This window comes from Cygnus olor, chromosome 27 (genome assembly GCF_009769625.2).
Source record: "Cygnus olor isolate bCygOlo1 chromosome 27, bCygOlo1.pri.v2, whole genome shotgun sequence".
Taxonomy (NCBI): domain Eukaryota; kingdom Metazoa; phylum Chordata; class Aves; order Anseriformes; family Anatidae; genus Cygnus; species Cygnus olor.
Genome location: NC_049195.1, coordinates 163,087 through 183,595, shown reverse-complemented (window position 1 = coordinate 183,595; position 20,509 = coordinate 163,087). Strand labels below are relative to the sequence as shown.

General features: G+C 43.8%; 1 protein-coding gene across 4 annotated transcripts in view; it reads left to right on the top strand.

Annotated features, from left to right (window-relative positions):
* LOC121060574 (tetraspanin-15-like) overlaps positions 1-18,855 on the top strand; it is a 68,225-nt gene extending 49,370 nt beyond the window's left edge. For all 4 annotated transcript variants that reach the window (XM_040538483.1, XM_040538484.1, XM_040538482.1 and 1 more), the window contains 3 exons: positions 5,719-5,772; positions 6,358-6,474; positions 18,348-18,855. In XM_040538483.1, the coding sequence (XP_040394417.1) occupies positions 5,719-5,772; positions 6,358-6,474; positions 18,348-18,569 (393 nt within the window). In that variant the 3' untranslated portion in view covers positions 18,570-18,855. The remainder of the gene's footprint in view (positions 1-5,718; positions 5,773-6,357; positions 6,475-18,347) is intronic.
* Positions 18,856-20,509: the final 1,654 nt, after the last annotated feature.

The window sequence follows — 20,509 nt, the reverse complement described above, 5'->3', positions numbered from 1 at the left end:
GGTAAATTGGGTTACATTGGGCTGGTGTCTAATGGGGACTAATGGAGTTCCCCAGGGCTCCATTTTGGGGCCAGTTCTCTTCAGTGTTTTATACATGATCTGGATGCAGGACTGGAATGCATGCTAAGTAAGCTTGCAACTGATACTAAATTAGGAGGAGCCGCTGACTCCCTTGAGGGCAGAGAGGCCTTGCAGAGAGATCTTGATGAATCACCAACCGCAGGAAGTTTAACAAGAGCAAGCGCTGGATTCTGCACCTGGGACGGGGTGACCCTGGCTATGCATACAGACTGGGGGACGGGAGGCTGGAGAGCAGCCCCCTGGAGAGGGATCTGGGGGTTCTGGTTGACGGCAAGTTGAACACGAGCCAGCAGTGTGCCCTGGCAGCCAAACGGGCTGACCGTACCCTGGGCTGCTTTAGGCACAGCACTGCCAGCTGCTCAAGGAAGTGGCTGTCCCGCTCTGCTCTGTGCTGGTGAAGCCTCACCTCAAGCACCGTGCACAGTTTGGGGTGCCAGTGTAAAAGAAGGACATCAAACTATGAGAGAGCATGCAAAGGAAGGCAACAAAAATGGTGAAAAGCCTAGAGGAGAAGATGGAGGAGGAGTGGCTGAGATCACTTGATTTCTTCAGCCCAGAGAAGAGGAGACGGAGGGCGGCCTGCAGCTTCCTCTCAAGGGGAGCGAGGCGGGGGGCAGGTGCTGCTCCCTGCTCTCTGGTGACAGCGATGGGACCCGAGGGAACGGCGTGGAGCTGTGGCAGGGGAGGTTCAGGCTGGATATTAGGAAAAGGTTCTTCACCGGGAGGGTGGTCGGGCACTGAAACAGGTAAGTGGTCACTCCTGCTGGAGTTCAAGAAGTGTTTGGACAATGGTCTTACAAATACGGTTGAATTTTGTGTGCTCCTGTGTGGAGCCAGAAGTTGGAGTCAATGATATTTGTGGGTCCTTTCCAATTCATGATACTCTATTATTCTATGATCCCAGTGGCAAAACCTCCTTGGAATTAAGAGCAACAGGCAGCATTACCTCTGAAACCTGGCCATTCCCCAAGCTTTATGAATTCCACAAGGAAAATATAGCATAAATCTCTTATTGTTGTTAGCTTTTTTATTTTTTTAAAGGAAAAAGAGGAACTGTGGGGTGTTTTATTATCGGTCTAAGCATGACATGCAAATCATCTGCAAAAATAATTTTTATCTCTAATCAGGGTGTTGATTAAGGATCTTTGTCAGCTCCTGAAGTTGAATTAGAAATTCATATGTTGTCCTTTTCTATTGGTAGTGAGTATGTGTTGGAGAAAGTCAGGTGCATTTTTCATTATTTTTACACTCCCCGTGGTGTGTTGGAACAATGTGGGAAACAGAACACCTTTGCCTGACAGGCACTGTTCAAGTTATAAAAATCACAGATGTGTAATATAGTGGGATAAGAAATAAGGCGACTTTCTGGCTTCACATTTTAATGAGCCATGTCTGGAGGATGCTCTAGCAAAGGACTCCAGCCCCTGGGAGGGAATGTTGATGGCAAATTCTGTACATTTTTTTCCAGAGTTAAAGCCTGTGAATGTGTCTCTGACTGCCAGAGAGGTTTTATTGAAAGTGAGACCTTGCCAAATGAATCTAAATCTCCACATGGAATGAAACTCTTTCTTGGCAAGAGCAGTAACCAGGTAGATAGATGTGGCCTCTTTCTTCATTTATTTGTTTTTTTGGCACTGCTTTTGTTTAAGAATCCATCGCTATACAATATCAATAGTATATTAAATGGGTCAGGAGAGCAAGATCCCTTGGAAATTTTTCACTCTCTGTGGCACAGAACAAGCTAATAAAAATATTTTTAACAACAGAATAAAAAATAATAAAAATAAAAAATAATAAAAAACATATTTGCATGTTAATAATAAGTGCATAATTGCATTATAATAATAATTGCATAATTGCTATTGCAAGTCTCAGTATAGTTGTTACCTGAAATTGCAAAGTTGTTGTGGAGGTTTTCCTTGCAGGCTGAGAAGATGGGAAAAGCACCTCAGGATGAAGACGGTACCTGTCTATGATGCTCTGGACATACCATGTTGTTCTGAGCAATGTACAAACCCTATTCAAAATCCTTTCCTCCAAAATATGCTACTTAAAGGCTGAAGAGAAGATTTTGCCTTGGCCCTGCAGTTGGAGGGATAACTAAAGGCCACACTTGGCATGTGTATGTTTCCCACAGTATTCTCCTGGGGAAACTGGCTGCCAGTGGCCTGGACTGGTATACTCTTTTCTGGGTAAAGAACTGGCTGGAGGGCTGTGCCCAGTGGGTAGTGGTTAGTGGAGTTAAGTCCAGCCGGCATCCCGTCACAAGTGGTATCCCCCAGGGGTCGGTACTGGGGCCTGCCTTGTTTAATATCTTTATTGATGACTAGATGAGGGGGTTGAGTTTACCTTCAGTAAGTTTGCAGATGACACCAAGTTGGGAGGTAGTGTCAATCTGCCTGAGGTAGGGTGGCCCCTCAGAGGGATCTGGATAGGCTGACTGCTGGACTGAGGCGAATGGGATGAGGTTCAACAAGGCCAAGTGCTGAGTCCTGCACTTTGGCCGCAATAACCTCATGCAATACTGTAGGCTTGGGGCAGAGTGGCTAGAAGACTGTGAGGAGGAAAGGGACCTGGGAGTGTTGATCAATGCTCAACTGAACATGAGCCGGCAGTGTGCCCAGGTGGCCAAGAAGGCCAATGGTATCCTGGCTTGTATCAAGAATAGTGCAGCCAGCAGGACCAGGGAGGTGATCATCCCCCTGTACTCAGCTCTGGTGAGGCCACACCTTGAGTACTGTGTTCAGTTTTGGGCCCCTCACTACAAGAAAGATGTCAAGGCCTTGGAACGTGTCCAGGGAGGGACAACAACACTGGTGAGGAGTGTGGAGCACAAGTCCTGTGAGGAGTGGCTGAGGGAGCTGGGATTGTTTAGTCTGGAAAAGAGGAGGCTCGGGGAGACCTCATTGCGCTCTACAACTTCCTGAAGGGAGGTTGTGATGAGGAGGGGGTTGGCCTCTTCTCCCAGATAACAAATGACAGGACTCAAGGAAATGGCCACAAGTTGAGCCAGGGGAGATTTAGATTAGATATCAGGAAAAAAAATTATCTCAAAGAGTGGTCAGGTGCTGGAACGGCCTGCCCAGGGAGGTGGTGGAGTCACTGTCCCTGGCAGTGTTCAGGAAGCGCCTGGACAAAGTGCTATGATATATGATTTAGTAGCTTAGTGGGTAGTGTTGGTGATAGAAGGACGGTTGGACTAGATGATCTTGTAGGTCCTTTCCAACCTCGTGTTTCTATGATTCTATGAATTTATCTGTGCTGAACCACAATGGTCTCTCCACTGTGAATAACCCTTGTACCAACCAGTTTAAATAAACCAGTTTGTAGGGCAAGAAACCCTTTTCTTCTTTTGCAACAAAATGTTGCTAAGACAGTATCCTCATCACTAAATACTTTTCTAAATGGTTTTCCATTGCAGTTAGGCCTTCTCCTGTGGAAGGCACAGGGTAGCTGTGCCTCTGCCAAGCACAGTGTCTCTGAACCCCTCGTGAAATATCTGATTTTGGTAGGGGGGAAACTGTTGGTTAAAAGAAAAGTGCAAGCATTGCAGTCCTCTGCCCTTGGTGGGTTTTAAACGTCTGCATTTGTTGCTGTTTTGTGATCTCTGAAGGCATCAAAATTCACTTGGGAAGACTAAGGACATCTGCCGGTTTTTATGTTAGAAATATCAGTTCCGCTCGGACTTTCACTTCCATGCAAGACAATAACAAAGATAAATCAAGGCTAAAAACTCACTTTTCCACACTTCACCCAAATACAAGCTGTTGAGGGAATTACTCAAGTGGATGGTCAGAATTGGAGATGGTTGAGAAACCCTTCATTATTTGATGCAAGAAGGAAGAAAATTGGTGATGAATTTGCACCATAGACAGATGTTGTTCAAATGGGTAAGTCCTATAGAAAGCTATGATGTTTCACCAGCAAGGATCCCATGATGTCCATGGAAGTGAGTCTGAAAAGCAAGGATAACTGAAAGCTGCCAAGAACAATGCTTTAGTTTTTCTTTGTTTGTTATTTGTTTTTGTTTGGTTGTTTTGTTTTGTTGTTGGTGTTTTTTTTTTTTTTTTTTTTTTTTTAATGAAAACCAAATACATGGTTCCTGGATCATGTGCATATTCCTTTATACCACTATTGGCAACAGCATGTGCCTTAGGAATGTCGCAAATTCTCCTTATTCTGAGGGCTTCCTGTTTCATGGTCCCAATGTAGCATGAGACCTCCCCAGAAGTTCTAGTGGGCATTTTGCTGCTGATCTCTGGATGTCCCCACAAGCCTTTAATATGCACAAGGACTAATTATTCTCCTTAACTATGCCCAGTTTATAAATAGTGTATTGAAGTGGTGAGAGATGGTTGTGGTTTGTGGGTTTTTTTGATAGCCCTGTCAGTAATGTACAGAGGTACAGATGCTCTTGGTAGTGTATTGCTGGAATAATTTCCCTGCCAATTACGGAAGGAACAAGCTGCAGCTTTATGGCTGGAGTCTGTCTGAAGGTGCACATTTCTTTTATGCTGTGTCTTGCAGGAAAGTATAATTTATCCCTAAATGTGCACATTTCTCTTTTTCATCTCTGTGCCTCTAAAGCACAGGAAGTTTTTGTTTTGTTGTTCAGGAGCTTTTACTGGTTATCAAAGTCATCTTACTGAAAGTGTAATAATTTCAGCATGTTATTATTTCATGGGTATGAGGCCCCTTTAGAAATACATGGTGTTACGGAAGCTGCTGTTTTATTCATGAAATAAGCCATAAATAAATAAATAAATAAATAAAGATAGATCAATCCTGAGAGGTGCAAAGTACCCAGCTAGCTCAGGGTGTTCTGGAGCTACCTCATAGCTTTGCTTTTTCTGGGATGAGCAAGAATGGGTTTTGTAACTGGTGTTAAAAAATGTTGTAATCAATTCAAAAATGTATCCTCTAACATCCTGATGGAAGCAGAGGAATTTGGTTTGATTTAATTTTATAGAGCTACTGAATAGCAGTATTTGGCTGGGATTTCTGCAACTTTTGAAATGCTTTTTTTTTTTTTTGGGGGGCCAACAAAGGTCTAAGCATTGTGGATCCTAAAATCCTTGGGTTTCTCCCCAAAGTGCTGGGAGACTTTTGGGAAATTCCCCCTTGATTTCTGTAGAACTAAATACATTTAATCTTGGTGAAATTACATTTTTTTTAAGAAGGAGAAACATGACTGAATATGTGAGAAAAAGTGGCTGGAATTAAACAAGGAGAAAATCAAGGTACCATTTTAAAGAACCACTTTACTAAATTCTCACACAACGTGGAGTTGCTTTCAGCTCAAATCACTGGACATTCCCATATCACTGGATAGGGGAATGCTGAGCAGACTCTGAAATGGCAGAAACCAGAGAGACAAGTAGTTTAAAAGAATAATTTTTCAAAAAGCAACTTATTGCTGGCCCAAGCCAAGCTGGCATCCACAATATCAGCAATGCATTTGAGGAAAAAGGATTAAATGGTAACAAAATGAAGTTTGAGGCTAACTGTTTGCCTTGTGCTATGCTGAATGGTCAAGGCAACCGGGCAAGCTTTTCTATTTCTTATTATTTTTCTTCTTTTTTTAATGTCCCCTTTGGTTTCCTCCAACCTAAGTTTGCACTAATTCTCTGTCCACAGGTCCCTGGAGAAGTCATAAACACGCTATGTGGATACAGGACACTCGATAAAGAGGTAACTTTTGCTTTTTCCTTCCTATGTACAGTATTTTTTTGTGAAACCCTTCCTGAAACCATTTAAAAAAAATGGTTATCTTCATGGAAACCCTGCCTCACAGTGGGAATCTCTTCCCCACCAGGGACAGCTGTTACTGCAGCTGTATATAAATTTATTTTTATTTCTTTTCACTAGCATCCCTGCACAGGCTTGCAGAGTGTGAGCAGTCTCATTTATGTAGTCTCTGCAGGCTTTGGTATGGCATTTCTGAGAGTAATGAGCTCTCTACTGGATGAGTCCCAGGAAATGCTGGCTCTGAGTTGTGATTTGAGGCTTGGTGGTAGCAGAGAAGCTGCTTTTGAGGCCCTCAGGGGTGACTGTGGGTTGTATCACGGCAGAGAGCTGCAGTATGACCTGTAACTTTAAGGGACTGTGTTTTGGCAAGAAAACCCAGGAAAATATCAAATCCAATAAATCAGTTCCCAAATGTTTGTCATGACACTCCTTTGGCTTGCGGGAAGGAGCAAACACAAGAAATAGCATCTTCTTCCAAGTGCACCATCTAAATTAAAATGGTGGTGCTTCTTTTCAATCTGCTTCCAGCGCCTGGAGTTGCTTAATGTCATCCACGTGCGAGGCTGCATCCATGCCGTCGGGCTGTGGCTTAAAGACAACTTTGAGGCCACTTTGGGCATCGTTTGCTCCATGCTTCTTCCCCAGGTAGGTGGTGAATCTGGTCAGCATCATCTTGCCTTCTATCTCCATTCTGGAGGAGGAAAGCAATTTGGTTTTAGGTATTTTTCGCCACTACCTTTACATCTGAAATCTGTGTCTTGGGTGTGAAATGTCACAGCACTTTTAAAGCAACTTTAGCAAAATGCTGGCTCTCTAATAATATACTCATAAAATTTAATTAATGTTCAAGTAATAGTGTCTAAAATCAAGGAATGTCTATGCTAGCCCAGCAAATCCTTTTACATTTGTTTTTACAGCTCTCTTCAAATAGAACATAAATATTAACAAAAATAAACAGTAATCGTAAATTTAGCCAGGTTTGCCGTACATCATGAAATCCATTTTTGAGCTATTTGCCATTAACAATGCCGGATGATCCAGGCAATTTTGCAGCACAAGTCATTAAGCTCTCTATCATGGATGCTGGATATGGAGAGAAACTTTGGGTCACAGCAGGGGCTACCCCTTTGCAATGCTGTTGCCACTGTGCTAGCAAGGAGGTGAAACTCCAGAATTATCTTTGTTGTGTTGGTGTTGATTGCATTTATTTTTATTTTATATGCATTTTCTTCAAATCTTGCATGTGAAAGCTTTCTTTTTTTCTCCCTGGATGTAACTTTGGGTTTGCCACTGGATGTACTTGGTGATGCTTTCATCAGATATGGTGTTTTATCTAAGTGGAAGTGATTTTTTTTTTTTCCTGGGTTTCTACTTGCAGTGAAATGTAGAATACTGGTTGAATAAATAGAAGCTGCTTGGGAAACACGTGACAAACTGAGCTAATTTTTCAAAGGATTGAAAAGGATTTCTCCTTGATGTCTCAGATGGCCTGAAAGAAAAAAAAAAAAAAAAAAAAAAAGGGGAGACAGGGGCTCAGTGTATGCCCAATCCTAGCTGCAATGCTCTGCATTTGTAAAGTGCTTCCTCCACGGTGTGCAGATGAGCAAGAAACTTCTACTGTGCTACCAGCAGGAAATGCAATGGTGTGGTGGTTTTACTCAGCTGGGCAGCTGAGCTCCACCACAACTGCTCTCTCACTCCCCCCCTCAAATGGAAAGGGGGAGAAAATATGATGGAAAGGGCTCAAGGGCTAAGATAAGGACAGGGAGATCACTCCAGAGTTATTGTCATGGGCAAAACAGACTCAGCATAGGGAGATAAGAGAAATTTATTACCTATTACTAACAAGCTAGAGCAGTGAGGAACTAATAACAAGCTAAAAACACCTTCCCCCCATCCACCCTCTTCAACGTCCTCCCCCCAGGCGGCACAGGGGAATGGGCAAACGGGGGCTGTGGTCAGTCCCTAGTGCTTCATCTCCGCTGCTCCTTCTTGGTCACTCTCTTCCCCTGCTCCAACGTGGGGTCCCTCCCATGGCATGCCATCCTTCCCAAACTGATCCTGCATGGGCTTCCCACAGGCAGCAGCTCTTCAAGAACTGCTCAAACATGGGTCCGTAACACAGGGTCCATTCATCAGGAGCAAACTGCTCCAACCTGGGTCCCCCACAGGCAGCAGCTACTGCCAGGTCCCCTGCTCCTGCGTGGGCTGCTCTCCACGGGCTGCAGCTCCAGCCCAGAGCCTGCTCCTGTGGGGGTTTTCCACAGGCCACAGCCTCCTTCAGGGCAGATCCACCTGCTCCACTGTGGCCTCCTTCATAGGCTGCAGCATGGAAATCTGCTCCGCCGTGGTACACCATGGACTGCAGGGGCTGTTTCTCATTCCTTGCTCTCCCAGCTGCACAGCTGCTGCTGTTGCACAGCAGGTTTTTTTCCTTTACTTAAGTAGGCTCTCACACAGGTGCAACCAACATCGCTTTTTGGCTTGGCTCTGGGCAGCAGCGGGTCCCTTTGGAGCTGTCTGGAACTGACTCTTATCTAACATGGGGCAGCTTCAGGACTCTTCTCACAGAGGCCACCCCTGCAACCCCCAGAACCTTGCCACATAAACCCAATACAAATGGGCACAGAAATGGGGTGAGAATGTGCCATAATAGAGGTTACCATTACCATCTGCCTTGCAGGATGTCTAGAGCCCATTACAGGAGCTTCCTGTTGCATTACCCATTAACCTCCCAGCATGACGCTTTTAATTGGGAAGGATAGGGAGACAAACCAGAAATGGCAATAATCGCTGAGCCTTGATGAATATCAAGTGCTTTCGAGCAAGCATTGTGATTTTTCTGGCATGCCGTTAAATGCTCTTCAGTTGGAGAATTGTGTTCTTCCCATCTGCTCATGATTTCCAGGTTTTAAATATAAATTGGATTTGATGCTGTCAAGTTTTGGAGGGAATTAAGTTACAAATGGCCATCTCTGTTGCCAAGAACTGTCAGTCTAGAAACAGATTCATCCCCAGCAGCTGCCATTGGAAAGCCAGGGTGAGAATATTGTCCTTGAATTGCCAGTTGGAGTGGAAAAGGGGAGAGCACCGCTGACATGGAGAGGTGATAGCGTCTTGAACCTTGGCTTGAATGAACATGTTAGCATGTCTCATCTTTGGTCATTAGGTATTTGTCATGTTCTGCACAGGACATATGCCTCACTGTGCACTTGTGTTAATCTCAAAAATAGCTGCAAACCACCTTGATGGAAAGCTTGCAGGATGCCAGGAAGAAGGTTGGAACCAAAATCCACATCCCAAGTCCAGCTTTGGGTTTTGCCCAATTTTCCTAGAAGTGTAACTTTCCTTAGGAACAAATTTCAGCCTCGCCTGTGATGATGAGCAGCTCAAGGGCTCATAGGTGGAATTTTGAGCTTGGCTGGTGTTCGTCACCCAAGTGCCAAGATTTGTGCTTGTATTTGGGGTAAGCAATATTCTGGCCCTTCTTACACAGAAGGAAGCACCCAAGAAAAATTTTGGCTGCCGTAGATTGCCCATAGAAAGCATGTCTGAGCAATTATTGCTGTTAGTAATAATTAGGCTTTCCATCCTACTCAGATGTGGGAAACCACCATATTTTGATTTTCCATAATGGGGGAAGTCCTTGAATTTACTTATTTATTTATTTCTGAAATTTATACATAAGAGACCTAATGGCACAAGGCTTGGCTTTGTTTTCTCATACATTCTAACGTTTATCTAATTGGGTTTGGGGAAGCTGTAAAACAGGTACTGAATTGATCAAGTAAGTGAGAAAGCAGGGAGAAGTCTTGCCTGGGAATGTCACCAACCACCCTCCTGGCTGGTGCAGGTGATAGGGAGTCTCTAATTTTAAGATCACTCTTAAATCATGGATGTCTCTGCCTTTTTTAAGCAAGCCATCAAGAAACATCAAGCTTGTTTTGAGAGTGAGGATATGATTGTGTTCATTTTTCTTACTTCATTCAGAGTGAAGCATGAATGCACCAACTCAATTGTTTTTCTGCTTTTGAGAGTACCTTTAGTTTTCTCTTTTTTCCCTGTTTCATTCTTTAGTAACAATCCTGTCTCTTTGCCCTTCTCAGCCAAGCTGCAGACTGAAACTAAACTGTGATGCATTTCGTATCAGTATCAAAAATGTGTTTTAATTTAGCTGCTGGCAGTCAGTGGCAAATTCACATTGTGGCCTTGTACTACTAGTGTTTAATTATGAAGCAACCCAGGTCTCTCAGAAGGTGTAGTGAAGCAAGTAAATTTGTTGTTTTAGTGGCTGCATCCCTACTTTCCCTGCTTCTAGTAAGATTATCCGAGGGGTTTACAGTGTGCATTTGTAGTTAAAATAAACCAAGTAACCTTGTGCTTTGCTTTTTCCCCTTTGCGTACCATGATGCTCTCTCAGTCAGCATTCCTCGCTTCCCCTTCCCTCCCTTCTCCTCCCCTTTCCCCTCCCCTCCCCTCCTCTCCTTTCCCTTTCCCTTCCATCTTCCCCTTTCCCCTCCCCTCCCCGTCCCCTTCCCCATCCTCTTTCCCTTCCACTTCCTTATCCCCTTCCTCTTCCCCCTTTCCCTTTCCCTTCCCCTTCCTCTTCCCCATCCCTTTTCCCTTCCCCTTCCCTTTCCCATTCTCAATTATTTTGTATTTTGTTTTCTTTTTAATATCTAAGCTGCTCCAGGGGCTGGAAGGCAATATATTCTCAAGCAACTGATGTATGCTGAAAGAAGTGGAAAAGGAGAGTAAAAAGTATTTTTCTGTCTGCAGTCTGTGACCTCTGTGAGAACCCTGCTGATAAATACTAATTCATGAAAGGGAGAGCCAATAAAAGACAAATATTTGCCTTTTACTTTATTAACTCTGGGACACCTTGAAATGGTTCAGCTATTCTTTTTAGCATGATCCATTCAGATTTACAGCCACCCAAATGAGAGAGGACTTCCATAGCCAGGCTCATAGCTGCGCAGCCAGCAATTTTTGAGTGAAAAAGTGTTTTCTTGCAGAAAATTTTGCTTGCAGAAGACACTCATTGGGCTGATGGATTATTTCCTCCATGCCCAGAGTTGATTTTACCAGGAGCGTGATGCAGTGGGACATGGTTAATGTCCCTCGCCCTGCAAGGGTCCTTGAGCATCATTTTGTTTGTATGTGCCATCTTTATTTTTTGCCTTTGTCGAGCAAAAGCCACATTGAGCTTTGCATGATTGATTGCCCAGGAAAAAGCAACTAAAGGAGCTGAGCTCCTTTTGAGTGGTCTGCACAGGCCCACAGTAAAACCTTTCCACCCCAAATGAAACTGCTGATCTCCTGAAGAATATGTACACCCCTAAGGGAAAACATCTGCAATTTTCCAGACCTCTTGTTGTATAATATCAGGATGAGCACTGAGCCCTCACTTCCTTTGCTTCCAAAAATGATGTTGACTTGGAGCGCACTTCCTTTTGCCAGATGTGGAAGAGATTGCATATGAGCCATCAATACATGAGTATTTCCAAATAAGGAGGATATAGCAATCAAATTTCAGTCATATCTGCCTTGTTGAGACCTATTCTTCCTGCATAAAGGTTTTACCTGAAAGAACAGGTAGAACCACCAAGAGACAGTGAGCAAATCTGCACCTCGTCAAGGATGGAGCTGGGCAGCGAAGAACTTTGTTCTAAATCTTATGGCACCTACGTGGGAGATAGAAATACATTGTTCATGTCTAGCTCAGGTCTTTGTACCATACCAGAACCACAGGAATTGGCATGTAGCCTCAAATACTTCTATACATTTAGCTTACCCTAGTGTGGGAAGAGACGTAATTATAATTAGTTGTGTTGAAGTATCCCAAACCTCTGTATTAATTCAATTTTGGTCTTATGATATTGGCAGGAAATTGGTAATTAGGACTGACGCTATCTTGTTTGAAATGGGTTAAGGAAGGCAGCGTTGGTGATGGGAGATGCAGGACCCCTCAGCTTCCCAAATGCTGCTGTCAGCTTCAAGGGGAAAGATGTTGATGTGTTGATCCCAAGAACCTCAATATTAGGTTATATCTGTGACAGATCACGCTGAAGTGAGAACCAGAATGTTTCACTGCCATCAGAAAAACGAAAAACGAGTAGTGAACAGGCACTGAGACCACCAGACCATTGATTTCCAACTTTTTCTGGTTATCTCTTGTAATATGTCAGCTTTTCATGCCTTGGAGTAATAGCAGTGAATGTAGTGACACATTCGCTGTGTCAGGTGCAATAGCTATTTACTTTCTGGAGCAATGATTAGGAAACATCATCAGACAGTGCCCTGGTGTCCCTGCTCAGACAGACAGGCAGACACCCATAGCTTAATCATGATACAGTGCCCAGTTATAATTAGTGTCACTATTCTAAGTTAGCTAGAAATATAATTACTGGACAAAATAATATGGTTTTAATTTGCTTGCTGAGCTTTTGCTGTTTTGCATAGAGAAAATTCACATGTGTTTCAGAGCGAGGCAGACACACCAACTTCCAAACATTCATGGAAACCTTTTGGGTTTAAATGAGAATTAAATGAGAATTTGTAATTGGATCTTCAAGTTAAACAAACCAAAAAAAAAAAGAAAAAAGGACTGCCCTTTCCTGTCTGCTTGTCCCCGCACGTTTGTGCTGGAACAGGGAAGTTCCTCTCCCCAAGAGTCGTGGGGACTTTTGATTAAGTGTGGTGGGAGGATATAAAAAACTGCCCTTGTCATCTTTAGCCCTGTCCTCATTTGTCGGGGTGGGGGGGGGATGAGACATTTCTGTTACAGCTGTAAAATTGCTCTTAGAGAGCAGAATAGATAGCCAAAAATATAGGAGCAAGTGGTGAATGAATTCTATCCATCTTCTTTCCATCCTCCCAGGCAGCTTGTAGTCATTGTACAGCACCCACAGCCAGAGACAAAGTCCCTGAGAATTTGTGCTTTGAAGCAGTTAGGTTTTTTCTTTCCGACAGACATAAATTTTCTTCAGCTACTTGGGTTGGATGGGAGAGTTTATGGCTGGCCCTTGCTGATGGCAGATGTCCCACTCACCCGTTCCATTTTGGTGGTTCAAAAGGAAGATGAAGTTGTTCTACCCAAATCGGGTGGTTGGGGCAAAGTTCATCTGTTGCTTTCCAGGCAAGTCCCAAAGCACTGTTTAACCCCAAAAGGTCTTTGGCTGTGGTTGGTCTTTGCTGCAAGATGCTGGTTTGGATCATCTCAAAGCTACTCATTTGCAGCTGGGAGGAGGCAGAGACGTGGGAATTGGCAGTGGGTATCTGCCCTGTTTCTGTTCTGCTCTGCATTTAGACATTTATTTCTTTATTTATTTTTAAAAAGCTACCAGCTATGTCCTTTCTGGTGCAATGTTGTGTGCCTACTGGGTTAAAATATAATAATCCAGGTATCTGCACGGCCCTAAGGACTTGCCTTGCTTTGTGGTGCTTTCATTTGGCAAAGTTTCCTGTCCTGATTCTGGTGCAAGGTGTCTGGGGAGCAGATGACAACATGGGCAGCATATGCCAGTGTGGAGAAATGCTTGCAAAGGGAGGGGTGCAGGAAGGATATGCACATGCAAGCCTTTGTGGGCTTCCTCCTGCAGTGTTCAGGTGGGAACAAAGGCGCTAATTCTCAAATAATATCATCTGCAGCGTGTTTTTTCCATAGGTGTCACTGCAAAAAATCCCCAGTTTTAGGTGCTGCGGAAAGCTGACTGGAAGCTGGCAAATGTTCTACCAATTTTCAAGAAGTGCCAGAAACAGGACCGTGGCAACTACAGGCCTGTCAGTCTCATGTCAGTGCCTGGTAAAAATACGGAGAAGGTTCTCCTTGAAGTTATTGAAGCGCACCTGGGGGACAATGCAGTCATTGGTCCCAGCCAATGTGGGTTCACGAGGGGTTGGTCATGTTTGACTAACTTGATTTCCTTTTATTATAAGATCACCCATCTAGTCAATCAAGGGAAACCAGCTGATGTGATCTTTTTGGATTTCAGTAAAGCTTTTTGAAACTGACAGTTTCCCATAGGATCCTACTGGACTAAATGTCCAGCATACAGCTGGACAAAAACATCATACGATGGGTGAATAACTGGCTGACGGGTAAGGCTCAAAGGGTTGTGGTAAATGGGTCTGCATCAGGCTGGCGGCTGGTCACCAGTGGGGTCCCCCAAGGCTCCATTTTAGGGCCAGTCCTCTTCAGTGTTTCTATAAATGATGTGAATGTAGGACTAGAAGGTGTTTTGAGTAAATTTGCTGATGATACTAAACTGGGAGGAGTTGTTGACTCTATTGTGGGTGGAAGGGCCTTCCAGAGAGATCTGGACAGATGGGAGAGCTGGGCAATCACCAGCTGCAGGAAGTTTAATAAGAGCAAGTGCCGGGTCCTGCACCTGGGACAGGGCAACCCTGGCTATATGTACAGACTGGGGTACGAGACGCTGGAGAGCAGCCCCCTGGAGAGGGATCTGGAGGTTGTGGTTGACGGCAAGTTGAATATGAGCCAGCAGTGTGCCCTGGCAGCCAGGAGGGCCAACTGTATCCTGGGGTGCATCAAGCACAGCATTTCTAGTCGGTCGAGGGAAGTGATTGTCCCACTCTACTCTGCACTGGTGCGGCCTCACCTCGAGTACTGTGTGCAGTTCTGGGCAGCACAGAACAAAAACGATGTGAAACTATTGGAGAGTGTCCAGAGGAGGGCGATGAAGATGGTGAAGGGCCTAGAGGGGAAGACATACAAGGAGCAGTTGAGGTCACTTGGCCTGTTCAGCCCAGAAAAGAGGAGGCTGAGGGAAGACGTCGCAGTCTACAACTTCCTCACGAGGGGGAGTGGAGGGGCAGGCGCCGATCTATTCTCTTTAGTGACCAGCAATAGGACCTGCAGGAATGGTGTCAGGCTGCGACAGGGGAGGTTCAGGCTGGATATCAGGAAGAGGTTCTTCTCTGAGGGTTGTCACACACTGGAACAGGCTCCCCAGGGACGTAGTTACGGCACCAAGCCTGTCGGAGTTTATGAAGTGTTTGGATTGTGCTCTTAGTCATATTGTCTGAATTTTGGGTAGACCTGTGTGGTGCCAGGAGTTGGACTCGATGATCCTTGTGGGTCCCTTCCAACTCAGGATATTCTATGATTCTATAATTCTATGAAAGCATAAATATCATTATCAATGCAAATTGCAATGTATTGTAATCACTGCAAAATGATATTTTTCTATCATATCACAACTGCCTAGTGGGTCTGCATGCCTTATTGATTCCCTCAAAGTTCTTTGGATTTATTTCATGCAAACAGCTGTATCTGTAAGAGCACCCACTTGATGAAATTGTACGCCATGCAGAGCCTGTGCATCTGAATCCCCCTGCAAAAAGCTCAAAAAGTGGCAGAATAGAGACCTTCCCAGGCAGTAGTGGTTTCTGTACTTTGCTGAATGCCAGCCAGAAAGAACGTGTAATTTTATTACATTAAGTGATCCATAAGCAGTAACTTCCAAGCAGTTCTGTTCTTGTTCAGTCGCAGTTATCATTACAAGGTGGAGGAAGGCAAGGAGAAGAGCAGCTTTTAATTTTTTTATTTTTTTGCCTGATGCTTCATACCTTTTGGTCAAATGCTCCTCTGTAATAAAGCCTTCCTTCATATTGCAATGAAATAAAATCAGCTCTCACGTTAGAAGTCTCTTTACTTCTGGAAAACATGGTGCCCTTGATGCCAGGGATATTGAATGCATCTATATTCCTGACAGCTTTTTCTATTTTCAATAAGTGAAAGAGGATATTTAGAGCTGGGCTGGAATGGAATTTGGTTCATAACTTAGCAGAGAGCAAAGGCTAGGGGATACAGGCTGCTGACTGAGGACTTGGGGTATTTTTATTCATTTAAAGAAATCCTCAGTTTCACTAGGATGCTGTGTCCCATGGTACCTGGAACGTCACTTTGCCATCAGGAGGAGAGGAGGAAGAGAGATGTTTCCAGCAGTATGTCCCTGAATCTAGCTGGTTTTGCAGAACAGGATCCATTTGCATTAAACTTACTGTAAACACTAATCTTTTTCTGAATTACTGTTTGGTTCATGGAGGAAAAATGACACCCTAGTCTTAAAATTTGTCATTTCAAAGGGTTCAGTTTTCTTGGTCCTTTCACAGCACAGCAGTGCATTTTTAATCTGTCCAGTGATAGCATGCTAATGGAAGTAGATAATGCTAAAGCTAGACATAAATTTGCATATTATTTTAAAACTTTTTAAATCCTTAAAAGATCTGCTGTTGAATATGAATTAGCACAAGCTTATTTTCCAAACTCATGTTGGAGCAGTTGCTCTGGGCTCTCCCTCAAGTTACTGGATAGATGAAGCTGTCTCCAAGCATCATGCAGCCTTGCCATGGCCTCCTGCACCCCTGCCTAGAGGTTTCTGCAGCTCTGAGGGACTGAAGAGGAGGACATATATGCGTTAGGAAAGCAGCACCCTTGCTGGTGTTTCCATGACAAAGTCATATTTTGTTATTTTTGCTTCTCCGCAAGAAAGCTGGATCATGGGCAACCACAAGGTTGCACAGCACCATTCTGGTGCTGTGCATGTTATTAGGAATGAATATTATCTCTCTACGCAGGCTGAAGTCATTTCTTAGAGTATTTGGGAGGAAGTTGCCTGCTGAAATAGACATATAGAATGCATCACAGCAGTGAATATTTCAAGGGCAGCAGGGAGCTACACAGCTACATAAACAGAAGTTACCAGGGCTGTGAGATAACCTGATTTCAGGCCATTTGAACAAGAAAAGGAGTTCCAGAGTTCAAATTTTCTTTCACTCTCTGCAGTCTTATTTCCCAGCAAAGAACCCTAATGGCATTAATCCAGTACTTCTGCAATTCCTGCAATCAGAGAAAGCCCTGCTAGCCTTAACCACACATCAGCCTCCTTCACCCTATCTGTTATTTCAGTGATTAATCCTGTTATCAAGGGAATAAACATACCTTTTGCTTGCAATAATTAGGTGGAACGTAAAACAAGCAGGAAGTTCTTTGAGGATTAGTGCAATTAGGAAAGTGGGAATTGGGCAAGCTCAAACTTAGGGCAGGGAGGCCTTTCCCTCTTGGGAGAGCATCTGAATGGACATAGTTTTCCCCATTTCTCATTGAAAAAAGAACTGTCAGTCCTGGGGGTGGAGGGGTCCCCTCGGGATCGACCTGCAGGTGAATTTGGGAAGGAAAAACAAATATTGAGTGGTTTTGAGGTTTCTTCTGTGCAAGGTGCAAGCTGCTAGTGGAGATGGCAGGGTTATTTCTCCATCTCGGAAAGGCAAATTAATGAATGCCGATGCTGTTCATGTTTGCCTGTTTGCTTTCAGGTCACCAGGTGACACTTAGGTGATTTGCTTTTTCCCCTGTGGAGGTTGCCTCCTCTTGGCAAACATGTTTACCTTTTCATTTTGGGATAAAATGATCCCTAATTTAAGATGCATTACAACCTTTTGCTGCTAACCCCATTTATCTTTCTCTTAATGTTCCCACTCTCCAGACTATTTAACTGGTCAATTAGGACCCAGTAAATGATTGATAACATTTTTCAGCTCCAAAAGCAATGTCTTGCAATACAGCAGGAGATGCCAGTTGATGAATGGTACAAGTGCAGTTTGCTTATTTATTTACTCTTTGCTATGTAGAAAACATTGTTAGCGCTCATTCTATTAGCCTCAAAAATGAACAGAAAAGCCCCAGGGCTCAAGACAATGTTGTCTTTATCCATCCCAGCCTGGTTCATTGAAAACATCATGTGTAAAACTGCACTGTTTGTATCCTGGATATTGACCTCTGCAATATCCCAGAGCATCTTCCCTATAGGGAATAAACCTTATTTCTAAGGAAAGTGCCATTTGCTGAAATTAAGATAGATAAAGGGGTAGTGCAAAATAGGCACCTTGTGCTGAACATGCTGATTGTCACCATTCCCCTCATCAGTGTCTGTTCTGCAAATAATGTCTTGTGACTGCTTATCATCCAATCCATTCTCTCACTGGCATTTTGTTCATAGCCACCACACAATATCACTGCAAAGGAAATGTCAGGCAAAATCAAAGCAATGGACTTGAAATCTTGTGCTTTTTGAAATGCTTCTCTTTTCCTTCCTAAAGATCTGAAAATCAAATCTAAGCCCAAACCCAAGATCAGATTTTTTTTTTTCCCTGACAGCCAGCTTGGGTTATTGGGAAATAACCCAAGTGGCACTGTGCTCACAGCAATATCTTAATTTTAGCAAGAACCTGGACCTGTGCCACTCTCTTTGCAGTGCTTGCAACAACATCCAACATGTTCCACTGTCAGGGCCAATGTGCAAATTCACGAGGTGGACACAGCTGTTAACAAGTTTAGCAATGTGTCCACTGCTTTGTCAGCTCATGTTACTGCATCTTGTTCTCTCCCATCTCGTGCCCAGGTTTGAAAATTTGAGTGACAGCTCCTCTTGCATGGGAAGACCTTCAGAAATGTTTTGCATGCCCATAGTGGCTTTAACACATGCATTTTGCAGGTGGTCGGCCTTGTGATGGCTTGGCTGTATTGGCAAAAGCTCAATGAGATGTATTCCAAGCTGGACTCCGTGGACTTCAAGATGTTGGAGATACGTGATTTCAGCTTTGGGGCAGTGGATCTGAGCGGTGCAGGCTGGTGCTGGTGCTTGCCCAAGGAAGGGGGCTATATTCCCATCAATGTCATGGAGGAAGAAGATAAGGAGGAAGAAGGCACCATCTGACACAGCAGAGTGAGAAGGCAGAAGACGGAAAGCAGTGGTGGAAAACAAAGCTTGGAGCAAAGCTCTTAGAGAGGCAGCTGATGTAGAATGCGGAAATAATGTGATTTATTTTCTCAGGTTCAGGAAATACCTTGGGGGAAACTGTAAAGTAACATTGGAAGGTTATAAAAATGCAATGCACTGTGTGGACGTGTGAGCTTACAAGGGTCCTTTTCCTACTTTGGCATTTTGAAGCATTTGTACATTTCTTTATTTTCTTTTTACACAATAAATGTGACTTCTGTTCTATTTTGCAAAGTCATTTATACTTGGTGCACATTGGTCCGGTTGTTGGTGAGGGAAGAAGCACTTTTGAGGTATCTTTATATTTATATTTAGCCCAATATCCTAAATAATAGAGGCTTTATAGTAGATTCCTGGATGTGCCGAGGCCCCAGAAAGACATAGCTAAAGGAAGCGGAGAAGTTTACTCTGGGGAATCCTTCCTAAAGGCTTTTCCAAAGGATTAAAATACCCTGGGAGGCACAGCCTGTGCCTGCTAGAGCAAGCTGCACACTTTCTGTTTGAGCAGGGCTTGCACAGGGGGAGAACCCTGGTGTCTGAAGCTTTTATCCCCAGGCAAGGAAAACGAGAGGTGAGCAATTTTTATACTGAAGGCAGCTTTATTGCAGCAAGGTGTTGCCTCTGGAGATGATGATAACTCATTTCTTCTAGACAGCAACCTCTTAAGATTGAGTAAGAAGGGGAATTTTCTATTTTGTAACATTTACTTTTTAGCACAGTAACATGGTGATCAAGGCAGCAATTCCCATCTGCATTGCTCAGGATATAAGAATTAAAGAGATGGTGTGTGTTGCATCCAACCCTGGAATAGGTAAGTGAGACATGCTGGGAAACAAGCTCATGGAGGGAAGCCTCCGGCAGATGAATTGCAAAAATATGTGTGTTTTTATCAAAAAAAAAAAACACAAACAAACAAACAAACAAAACAGTAAAAGCCTTTGCAGAGCTCCCCCAGGGCAGGCTCAGCAATAACCTACCATCAGGCTGATGAATGGCAAAGCTTCCCCCAGCAGCCCGAAGTCAAATGTGCAGCTCAGCAAAGGCAGAGGATGGGCTATCCGAGACCTATTTTCTCTCAGAACATGTCCAATTCCTATGAGCACCCAGGGCAGCAGTAGTAGCTGCAACTGTCAAGTGGGGGAAGTCTTTGCAAAACCAAAATGCAAAGAAAAATTCTTTTCTTAAAAATGGCAATGTCTGCAGCACCGCTAAGCAAAGAAAGGCTGGGTTTATTAGACATCCTTTTTATTAAATACGGACACTTAGGAACCTAGAAGCTGTCTTCTTTGATTTGGTGCCCAAGTACCCGAGGCAGTGTGCCACATTTCGACTGCTGGGCTCTGTCTCCCTCTTCTGACTGTTTTGATGCTTTTTTCTTTAACCTTTTAAGAAGCACTCCCCCAGCACAAGCCTGTGAAAAAGCACTTTTTTCACTGTTTATTTCCATACATTATGTTGACAATGGCGCTGTGAACCAGTAGCGGGGTTGATTAGTTTTAAAACAATGTGACCAAAATTGTGTGATTTTTTGCAAGTGAGAAGGTCAAAACCTCCAGCCCAGGAAAACTGGGTGATCGTGATCATTTAAGGGTGGCTGCCTTCATCAGGCATCTTGCTAGCTTGGCAGATTTTGTTTTCCTTCCTTCCTCCTCTCTCTGGGAGGTATTTAGTAAAACGTTAATATATACAAGCTGATAAATTCAGTCTGCTCCTTGGGTCTGATTTCCATGTAATATTTGGAGGAAGAAGGTTTGTTTCTCTTATTTTTCGCTTTTCTTTGTTACAGGACAAGTAGCTGCTGTCATCTTTATACTATTTTCCTGTGTGGACAGAGTATGGTAAGGCTGGACTCCAGCATTTAACAAGTCAGACTCAAG